Genomic DNA, 11,577 nt, shown 5'->3' on the forward strand with positions numbered 1-11,577 from the left:
CCCAGTTAAAAGCACGATGAAAAAAAATTCGAACAGCGGACGGCGTAGGCGCTGCATTATTCGCATCTTTTCACCGTGATTACCTTTTGCCCGTAAGTGCATCAGCCGTTGTACAGGTGTGAGTGTCTATCTCTGATATAAACAACCAAAGCAATGTATGCTTTTTATGCATGCTGGGATGGGCCAAACAGCTGGTTCAGCTGCCGACTTTCCTTTTGAAGAAGTGAGAACGGCAGCCTTGTAAACAGGGCTGGCTTATTACTAGGCTTATTACTAGCCTGAATGTGAAGAGTGCTTCTACTTCAGCATGATCATCAGTAGTGTCCAAAGTGCAGTGTGTGCAGTTTCTGGCCCCAAGAGAGACTTGCTTGAGTAGAAGGTTTATTGTTTACAGGCAAGGCACATCTGCGTGAAGCGCTCCTGTTGCACGAGGAGGCACTAAGGCTACACCGCATGTGTCGCCAACTGCGTCAAGTGGACAACTTGCTGGGGCGCCTGCGGGCAGACCATGATGCTGCTTGGCAGCGCTACTCAGACCTTGAGGAGGAGGACGACTTCCAAGAGGTGCTAGACCCACCTCAAATTCAGGGTCAGTGGTCAAAGTCCTTGATTGACTGTGCATCTCATTACTTCATTAAAACACTAGTGGCTATTGTTCTAGCAATCTTTACCAGAGTAAAGTACCAAAGTAATAAGATGTTACCCAGAGCTACCCACATTTCTCTGCTAGTTGCATGTCTTGCAGCATGAAACTATATCATTGCTAGAGGTGGGACTTTCAGTTTTTATTTTTTGAAAATTCAGCGGAGTTTTTATTAGTATGCATTTTTTTCCCGGTGAATCTTGTTTTCTATTTTTTTTCAGTCATATATGTGGCATCCTTGTGCCATCAAAAGTCATGTATATTTTATTTTAGCTTGTTTGCTAGTAAGAACATTTCATCTAGCAATAATTAACGCAAAAATAGTTGTGTATAGAACAATCGAACGCTACCGCCGTGAGAGAAAGAGTGATCGGATCATAGGCCAAAAATGAACTTTTTTTTTATTTTTAAAAACTAGTGTGCACATAAGTCAAATAAAGGATAAAAAAAGCCAAAGGAAAATGCAGAGGAACACACACATACATCTAAGCATAACCAGGCCTTTCTGTCTAGTCGCCTTCATGTTGAGAAACATTTTCTGCCTAAGCTAGATAAATGCAAGTTATTTCTTGCATGCAATACACTAGTCATTCCTTCAGGCACAGAGAGAAGTTTAAAAGGAGCAAATGCTTCACAAGGTAGAAGCTTTGGATTGAAGAAAGAAAAAGTGACCGCAGCAGAAACCAAGAATGAGGCCGAGTGCCTGAAATTGCTTAGTCCGTATGGTGACGGTAGCGATTACAGTGCTGCTTATCTCTCGCGGAAGCCAGAACATGACACATTTTGGAGGTGCTCATCCATGGTTTTACCTTGACAGTGGCTTGTTATGATTACAAACATCCAGTGTCTTTATGTGCCTTGAGAAAACCTTCATAGCAAGTCGCAGAGCAATGCCTCAAAAGTAGCAACTGCACTAGGGAAATGTGGGTATTAAAAAATGAATTTTTAGTATTAGAGATATCATAATGAAATAAGGTGTGTATATGTATTTCTTCCTCTTGTTTTCATAAATATAATTAGTTTTGGCATATCTTTATTAGCTCCCATATGATGAGAAAAAAAAGCCTAATTAGGCAATTTCTTATGGATTGTAACACTTTCCCTTAATATTTTGTTTCCAACTGAAGTGGAGCCTCTTGCCAAAGACTTTCAATGCAGAGCTGAGCTACTTATATTGTTATTGAGTTGCATAGTAATCATACAAGCATGTGCATTATTATTATGAATTATGATTAGGTGACATTATTGCTCACAAAATTTGATATCTTCTACTCAGCCATTAAAATATTGCACAGCTTCATAGTTTAGTTTTTTTCTGAATTCAATGGTATAGGAGTAATTGAAATAGCTCCATAAAAACGTAACGAAAACTTCCGTAAGGCTAGTCATGTTGGAAAAAAGAGGAAATCGCATCTGAAGTGTGCATGCCAACCATTCGGAGGTCATTGTAGAGACCTCAGGAAATAGCGGAATGCAAGAGCTCTGAGAGGATTTCACAATAGTGAGCGGTACCAACAGGTAGAGAAGAGCGCCAGCTTTCGAACAAGACCTAGATGGCGGCAATCGGGGACACGGTTGCGGGAAGTGACGGGTGCGATGTTCTGCCGCATTTTACTCCCAAAATCGTCATTTCAGTGCTTTGGAGGCTTTAAATATATTAATTTTTTAGTAGTTAAAGGTTGAATTAGGCCGCGAAACTTTGTAGGTAGGTACTTTAGAGTATACTGAACTCAAATATGCCATTTTTTGAAAAATTGGAATTTTCGCATTTTTTTACCATTTCATGACCTGCGTCTCCCCTCAATTCAATGAATTTGTTGTCTCACTGCACTCTGGTTTGTACACTTGGTTAAATCTCTTTTGTGACTGTTCGTAAGTTGTCCTCAGTAGTTAGATGCTAGCTGTGGCCAAAATCTCGAGGATACTGACCTTCTTCGATTAAAATTGAATTTCAAGAATATTGAAATTCTTTGAACATGAATCGAATACAAAGATGATGAAAACTGTCTTTGAATATCGAATCGAATATCTATTCAACATGTGAAAAAAAAAATTCAGAAACTGATAAGTAGGCAAATGTTATCATCCTTATTTATAATAATAATAATAATAATAATAATAATCTGTTTCAAAATAGGGCATGGCCTTTGCAATCGAAATAAACAAACCTAGACTGACTCTGCACCATACAACAAAAAAACTTGACATGCCTAGATATGTCTCATGTTTGATTAAACAGGATAACAGTATGCAGCCTGTGGTGTGGTCATGCAAAATGAGTAACAAAACGAAATTCACGAACGAGACATGACTGGCATCTAAATATAATGTGATGGGCAGTAAGACCTCATTAATTAGGACTTCAGGGGACCAGAAGAAATGCCTCAATTATCCGATGGTCGAGTTGCATTTTCGTTTACACCTGAAAAAAGAACTAAAATTTAAAAAAGTGGTGCAACCTTGTGAGGAGGTTCCATCGCACAGAGAAAAGCTCGTGACAAGCGCACAGGTTTGGCTCACTGGAAAAACAATGCAGTCGTAAGCGAACACACATTGGCATCAGAACTGTGAGGCTGCTTCTGTAACGAAAAAGGAAGGATCAGCGACATGATAGTCGGTCTCTAAAAACTGCACACAACTGGATTTAGACCCCCCCTTCTGGGGCACTCACTAATCAGGTCAGTCCACATGGGGCGCCAACACACCCATGGTTGATAACCACTGCTTTAGTTCAACAAAACTATTTGGCAAATTTTTGTAGCTCTTTCAGGGCAGTACATCCATCATTATGTGGGACCTCCTTCTATTGTATTCACTATTAATGTATGCATTAATTTATGAACTTGATTTAGGATGTAGTTCCTTTGATTCAAGCTATAGTTGCACTGTTTTATGCTTCCATTTAATGCTTAGCGTTGACAGTTATGAAAAAGAAAAAAATATGGTACAAACACATGTAAGGCTATTGCCTCTTTATTCTTTTCCTTTTTTTTTCAAGAAAAACATGCTGTAGGTATGGGGCCATGGTCCATGGTCTAATGTTTACTTTATTTTGAAAGATGTGATCAGCTTGAACAATTATAGCTCTTATGATTCATTATGAGGCATTAAATTGCCAAGTTTGCAGTATTAGCAATGTTTGTCAGTAAAGGCTGTCCTCGTTAAGCTGTTGCATATGTAATGGCCTGGTGTTGCTTATTACGGGCACTGTGGTAGCAGACTGCAGCCACAGATATGACCAAAATAATGCACGCACGCTTCAGCATCTGAACTTTTTTCATATGTTCAGCAGAGAAAACATAAGGGCTTCCATGTTAATGATTCTTATTAAAAATCACTGCAAAATTTTCATAACAATAGAGACAAAATGTTCCGAGCACCACTGACAAGAGCCGCCGTGGTGGCTGAGTGGTTATGGCGCTCGGCTCCTGGCCCGAAAGATGCGTGTTCGATCCCGGCCACGGCAGTCGATTTTCGATGGAGGCGAAATTCTAGAGGCCCGTGTGCTGTGCGATGTCAGTGCACGTTAAAGAACCCCACGTGGTCGAAATTTCTGGAGCCCTTCACTACGGCGTCTCTCATAGCCTGAGTTTCTTTGGGACGTTAAACCCCCATAAACCATTAGCCACTGACAAGAAGAATAAAAAATGCTTGCTTGCTTCAGATTCATGCAGTCCCTACATTATAGTACAGGGGCTATCAGATCCTTTGTCAATATCGGTGGAGGGGTCTTAGACACCCGAGACCCCTCTGGCTTTAAGCACTGCATGCGTATTTGCGAAGCCAATCACTTTTAGCCTTAGATCATACATGCTATTAAGGGGTCCCTATGTGGGAGGTGCAGGATTTGATCCCCAGTGCTGCTGGGTACCTATGAGTGATACATTAGGTACAAGCTTTCCTCTAGCAGTGCTTGGCTTATGTGGGGTGAATAGCTTGGAAAAATGGGTCTTTGACCCCACCTCGAGTTGTGCGAAATGCCTGGTGACATGGCAACCTTTCACAAGCTGCCCTTGTGCCATAAAAATTCGTCATCAACATATAGAAGTGCACTTCTGATGATTAAAATTTCTGATAATTCAAACAAATGCATGTGGTTCCTTGAAGTTCGAATTAATGAGAGCCTACTATATTATCCATTTTCCTGAGACTGCCTGAGAATGCCTTTCCACTCATAGTTGAGCCTGCCTAGCTGAGCTCTCCATAGCTGAGCATAATTCAATCCACTCATGTTAGGCACAATGTTGCTTAATATTGTAGTATTACACTTCGACTGCATGGAGTTGGGGTGCAAATGAGAATTGTTTGAAGGTACATGTGCAAATTTTAAATGCCCATTGTGTACAGCGGTAAATATCTTGCTGACTTGACCCTCTGTGAATGTGAATTGAGTTCATGCATGCAGCTGGACAAAAACAAAAAGATGCTAATCAATAAGTAATGCAGTATTTCAGCTTGCATTCCAACATATTGACTTTGTAATGCATTTTGCAGCTTCCACGAAGTACCAGCTAACATTGACATCGCCTGATTTCACCCAGTATAAAGTAAAGGACCTCTTTCATGGCCTGGTGAGTGACTGCTTTATTGGCATTTAATAGCACAACAAATACTTTTAATTTCACGTTTTTTGCATGCATATCTACAGTTTCCTGTGATGCTGAATTAGGGTCCATGTGCAATAATTTTAATCCTGCTGGAAAGTTTTTCTACTGTTCTGTGGAGGCTGACATTTAAACACAACCACTTGTGTCTGGCATCTGGAACTAGTTCATGCAGCAGCACATGAATTATAGTGGCACGGGCTCATCAGTGAGTTCACTAGGACTGAGCTGCTGGTGGTCCTGGGCCCTTTTTGATAATGTGGAGCTAGGTTATTGCACTGACAGAGGCCGTGGGAGAAAGAGAAGAAAGGAAAGGCAGTGAGGTTAACTAGGTGTAATACCTGGTTGGCTACACTGCACAGGAGGCTGGAAAAAAGACCATATAAATACCAATGTCAAAGCCAGATAGTGGTCGCCGCGGTGGCTGAGTGGTTATAGCGCTCGGCTGCTGGCCCGAAAGAAGCGGGTTCGATCCCAGCCGCGGCGGTCGAATTTCGATGGAGGGGAAATTCTAGAGGCCCGTGTACTGTGTGATGTCAGTGCACGTTAAAGGACCCCAGGTGCTCGAAATTTCCGGAGTACTTCACTACGGCGTCTCTCATAGCCTCAGTCGCTTTGGGGCGTTAAACCCCCCCTAAACCATCAAATCCAGATAGTGTACTACTGTTACAGTTTAAGCTGCTGTTGAAGCCAACAGCGCTTATATCTATGTTGTATAGGTGTTTTCAGTGACAGTTGATTTCAGCAGCAGTTGATTTAAACAGCAGTTTAGTTGTCAGATGGCAGTGCCAATGCTTTTGTGCTCCTCGCTATGGCAGTTTCGTTCAACTGAGATGGGTGGTTTCTAATGAGCAAACAAGGTGGCAATCAACTATCCCGCTGCAGTGGCAGAATTTTCCAGTTCCTTGTGTTTTTAAATCGTTCAATAGATTGCTGTCGTTGCTTGCATAGGCTGAAGTCTACTATTTTCTAATAATGAAATGTGTATAAACATGCAAATATATGAAGCAGCATCAGAAAAACCATGGCCAAACGCTGAAGCCAAACGTGCCTCTACTTGTCTTGCCGCTGTGCAGTGTTCAGCTGTGGTATATGGAAAGCACAAAGCATGTTAAAAATAAAAGCACATTTTTATTTGTAAGTGGTGTAAATAATAATGGTGTGATCAGTGACCGAGAGGTTGAATAGAATTTTGTGAAAAGTGACAAGTATACGCTGTTGGCTGTCATTCATTTGAATGGCGGTTGAACCTGCCTGTGTAATAGGGGTATTAGGCTCAGATATGGTCTGAATCAGTTTTAATGTGATTACTTTAGCCTTGCGCTACATATATTAAAGTGCTCTAACAAAATTAGTTTGGTGGTTATGGCATTCTGCTGCTGACCTGAAAGACATGGGTTCGATCCCGGTCGCACCGGTCGCATTTCGATGGAGGCGAAAGGTGGTGGTGTTGGTGGCAGCATAAATGTACAGGCGGGATTAGCGTTACAGAGGCCTTTCAGCAATTGCTCCACCTGCATCACTGATTTAAGAGATTGCGTCCTTACCACTGACCCATAAGACCAGTGTCCTCTAAAAACTTCAGCAGTGATCTTAACGCTAATCGTCGCTAAGTTCTGGAGCCCTCATGGTACACGATGCGCAAGACGTTGTCTATGGAAATGTTCAGTCTCCTCAGGCTTTCCAGGAGGCTCGTGTGCTGTGCGATGTCAGTGCACGTTAAACAACCCCAGGTGGTCGAAATTTCCGAAGCCCTTGACTACGGCATCCCTCATAGCCCAAGTCACTTTGGGATATTAAGCCCCCATAAACTATAAACTTAGTTTGCGAGAAGCTGAACAAAATGCACAAGCATAACCAGCCCCTTGATTATCGTATCCTTTACCATGACTTTTGCTGGAGAGCAGTTGTACTCACGCAAAGAAAGGTTTACGAGTCGTATTTGACCTATACTGGACTGGTCACCTTCATTTTGATTCTGACTGTAAAGTTGGGTAATAGCTGTCGCTATGGCTCATGATTATGGTGTTCGGCTGCTGTCCCGAAAGACGTGAATTCGATCCTGGCTGCGGCAGTCGCATTCCGATGGAGGCACAATGCTCATTTATTGTGCAATGTCAGTGCATGTTAAAGAACCTTAGGTGGTTGAAATTATTCGGAACCCTCCACTACAGCGTCCCTCATAGCCAGAGTTGCTTTGGGACGTTAAACCCTATAAAACCAAACCAAACCAAACCAAACCAAACTAGAGTTGGGTAATGTTGAACAGTAGTTCTATTTACCATCAAGGTGTGGCTGTTTTGAGTTCAGTGGAGATGTGGACCTCAGAACAACATGCTAAGTGACAAAATATTAGTTTATAATCTGGTTTTATCGATCATTAGGCAGCATTTTTTATTGTTTTTTTCCCTCTTAGTAGCATCTGGTATTGCTGTCGTGCCTATCGCAGCCGCACATTCTCAGTTTTCTGTAATTTCTGTGTAATCAAGGTAGTGTCGAACTATTTTGAGCACCTAAAGCAGAACTGCTGTTAACAGGCCTCATTAACAGGCTTGTCATGCAGCCATATGGTTAAACTATGAAAGTACCATCTTTATCACAGCCGATTAGTTCAGTAGTGATATTTTGAAAACTCAACTGTCAGTGATGTCAATGGTAGTCGACTCTCCCCATGTTGTGCAGGCACAACCTGAGGGATGTTTGTGTTGAGCTTTGAATTGCTCAGTACAGTCAGTTCTCTTGTTCAAATTAAGTGTGACCTCACATTTTTTTTTCCCCCTCATTTTTTGCAGGGTCCGATCAGTATCTTCTCTGCCAGGCACCACTGGTCAGCATCAAGAGCAGTGCATCTTACCAAGAAAGGCAAAGAGAGCTTTGGTTTCAGTGTGCGAGGAGATTCCCCTGTCATTGTTGCCGGTGTTGAAGCCTGCAGCCTTGCAGAGGTCAGTTTTACAACTTTATTTTACAGGTAACTCCTGACCTGTTGAGGCAATCTCCAAATAGTTTCAGTACAGTTGATTCCCATTAATGGGACTGTCACACGCTTACGGTAATGGACTGAATTAACTGGTACGCCAAATTGAAGGGTTAAAAGAAATTGAACTCACTGCTTCTTTATTTTACAAATGCATTAGCAGTTGTGAACTGTCGTATGTGCCCTTGAAATTTAAATGCTGCTTCAGCACTGACATTGTGCAAAAAGAAAACAATCTTTATGGTTGAGTTCAGCAGCAGCCACTGCACTCGAGGACAATTTTTATGCAGTTGTTTATGGCGCCATTGAAGTAACCGCCTGTCAGGGACCTTCAGTGTTTTATTAAACTGCCAGTGTAATCAGTATCCTCAAAATAGACCTTCCGCATGGCACCACACAGAACTAGAGATATGCTGCAGATTCTATATCTATATCTGCCTGCACCACTTTAGTTGTGTCTGTTTAACCGGTCGCATTTTGTAAGGCATACAAGACATGTATGCTGCAAAAATAGGCCGCATAGTATGATTGACCGCAGCAGGTGCAGAAGATGCAAAGATTCACCCCTTGCCACCCTTAGTGCCCTTTCTATCTTGTGGAGTAACCACCTTACTGACTCAACCAAACAAGAAATCTTTTTGGTGGGGCTTTCATCGTAGGTGCAGTGTTGCCAGAGCATAAAGCAAGCCAACTAAACTGGCTATAAAACTACATAGCTTAATGTGGTTAATTATCGTAAGAGAGGTGCTTTAAAGTGCACTTTGTTTTTTTCCAGCTGGCTGGTGTGAAAGAAGGGGATTTCATCGTTGCAATTGGCGACCTTGACACCAAGTGGTCAACACATGAGGAAGTAGTGCAGTTAATAAGAAAAGCTGGTGACGAACTGACTCTGCGTGTCATTACACCTATGGATCGCAGCTATCTAAAGCAGAGCCCAGCATCCTCAACCACTTCATCATCTGGTGTCAGTTCAAGTGGTTCAAGCAGAGTACAGAGTCCCAATGGTTCTATTGCCAGCAACAAAAGCAAGGACAGCCACAAGCGGCTTACTTGGAACTTCTTCCGTCGTGGAACGTCCAAGGAGAGGCGGGAAGCCGGTTATGATGCCAACATCTTGATGCGTTGAACTGCAGGAGAGTGGCATTGATGTTAGCATCATGGCGAGTTAACACTACCGAGAATGCAGAGCGCATGAAAAGGCCTCCGCATGCGAAGGACGAAGTTGAGTGTTGCTATTACTCTAGCATTGGAGCTAAGTTGCACACATTCAGTGATGCTTCTGGTGAACTGTGCTCAGTCTTTGACTCTCAGAACATGCAACTGAATGGTGCTGCAGTGAAAAATTCAAGAGTCATCACAATGTCACCAACCGTGTCCAAGTTCCACTGAGGTTGCTGCTGTAAAATGTTACTTTCTATTTTGTGAACACCTATGAGTTTTCACCCCTTCGTACCTTTTTGCTGTCTGCATTGCTTTTCAGCTCCTGCTGTTCCACAGCAAGTTATGGAACTGTACAGATATTATTAAGAAAACAAGTGGCAATTTGTAAATTGTTCTGCCATCTATGCATTCATGCAGCTGCTAAAAGGCCTGTGAAATGTAAATGATTTGCATGCCTGTGCTGTGAGTACTCCTTCTGAACAGATTTTTTAACTCTTGTGCCATTTTGATAATGTGGCTGTTGCAGCCATAGCAGGTGTGCAGATCACGCTTGTGATTTTGCTCTTCAAGCACATATGAAAGGCATAAAAATTTAGTAGCCAATCAGCAGTTTACCTTTCTTTGTCTTGAGGCCAATAGTTATATTTCCCAACAGATTTTCAGCATGTGAAATCCATCTAAGTGGAAACACTTAAAGTTTCCCTCTTTGCAGTATTAGTGCAGCATTTTCAGAGCAGCTGGTTCCTGTTGTGATGCAACCATATGGCCTTCATGAGCACTTGAAATATGGCACCTGGAGTATCCTGTAGTCATGAAGTATATTCTTCATCGTTCCAGTTAAGGCACATTTTATCTTGCTTGAAGGTAGCTAAAATGCTTCATACTATTGTGATTTCTGATGTGTTGATTGCTGGAGCTGACTGAAAATGAGATTTACTGTGTGGTGACATAATCTCGGCACTAGATGTTTATGTGCACATGCCTCTAAAATGACCTTATGGTTTGCTGTAAGCAGCTAATGCAACCGTTGGGAATATACTTTGCTTGTTGTGTTGTTCAAGAAGCCTTTTTTTTTAGTATTGTGGATGTGCTGTGAATTTGCAAGTGGCACTTATGCACCATGTATTTTGGTACAGGGGCTCTCACTTGCTTTGGCAAGGTAAAGAAATGCAGACGTGGCAATTTTGACAATTGGTGATTTTCCAGCTTGTAATTCTGCATGCAGCTGTTATTGCTGTGTTCAGACAGCGGTTATTCCCATATTGGTGTTTTGATCACTCGTGCTGTTCAAAGATACTGGAGTGCATAGCACTATGCAGTGTAGAATGTTCAGGTGTAATTTAGTGTCTTCTACACGCCAAATGACATGCAAGGAAGAGTCCCAAGTGTTGCAGGAAGTCATAAAACTTGTATGGTGCCCACTTTATGCATCCACAAGGCACCTTTGGCAGCATCAAAATAACTGTCGTGTACATATGTACATACGGACAACCTAAGGCATACTCTATATTTTTTACGTCAAGACTAGCATTCCAACATGTTTTAATGCCTTTTAAAACTTGCATATTTTTCCTTTAACATACGTGGCTTCTGCTGATGCAGTGTATACTAATTAAAAAGTATGGCCAAAATTCCATGGCTTATGTAATTGTTACTTTCTTGGAACCTGACTGCAGCTCATGGAGTTAGAAGTGATGTTAGTGCACATGGAAATTCTTCACAGCTAAATAAAGTATTGAAATTTGAGCAGTGTGTTTTCAATGGCTTTGCAGAATGTCGTGCAATGCACATTTGTCATGTAGCCAACTGGCATGCAAGTGGCGGGTACTTGGTCATTGCAGCCAACACTTTTTGACGTGAACTAAAGAGTCCAGATATGAATTAAAAAATTGATATTTCTAGGTTGACGTGAAAGTAAGCAGATTTATCTGTCAATAATAGTGCTAGACAAATTAACTGATCCATTTAACCATGTGCCACACTAGCACAAAAAAAATGAGCAATCTCTATTTCAAAGGAATTGGGAACACCGAAACAGGCATAGATAGGATAGAAGTAGGAAAATGCACGGGCTTCTCTACTGGCTCCAACTGACCACTATCATTGCTGTGCACAGACTGAAAGCTGCTGTTGGAGATGTGAAGAGAAAAATTTAGTCTCGCGCCACACCGACAGCTGCTGCACCAGCAACAGAT

The 11,577-nt window shown here is 41.9% G+C and overlaps 1 protein-coding gene across 3 annotated transcripts in view; it reads left to right on the forward strand.

The window, feature by feature from the left end:
* Positions 1–11,128, forward strand: part of Rhp (GTP-Rho-binding protein rhophilin) — a 105,080-nt gene extending 93,952 nt beyond the window's left edge. For all 3 annotated transcript variants that reach the window (XM_077647433.1, XM_077647434.1, XM_077647432.1), the window contains exons 12-15: positions 395–589; positions 5,138–5,214; positions 8,040–8,189; positions 8,997–11,128. In XM_077647433.1, coding sequence (XP_077503559.1) covers positions 395–589; positions 5,138–5,214; positions 8,040–8,189; positions 8,997–9,347 — 773 coding nt within the window. In that variant the 3' untranslated portion in view covers positions 9,348–11,128. The remainder of the gene's footprint in view (positions 1–394; positions 590–5,137; positions 5,215–8,039; positions 8,190–8,996) is intronic.
* The last annotated feature ends 449 nt before the right edge of the window (positions 11,129–11,577 follow it).

This window comes from Amblyomma americanum, chromosome 1 (genome assembly GCF_052857255.1).
Source record: "Amblyomma americanum isolate KBUSLIRL-KWMA chromosome 1, ASM5285725v1, whole genome shotgun sequence".
Taxonomy (NCBI): Eukaryota; Metazoa; Arthropoda; class Arachnida; order Ixodida; family Ixodidae; genus Amblyomma; species Amblyomma americanum.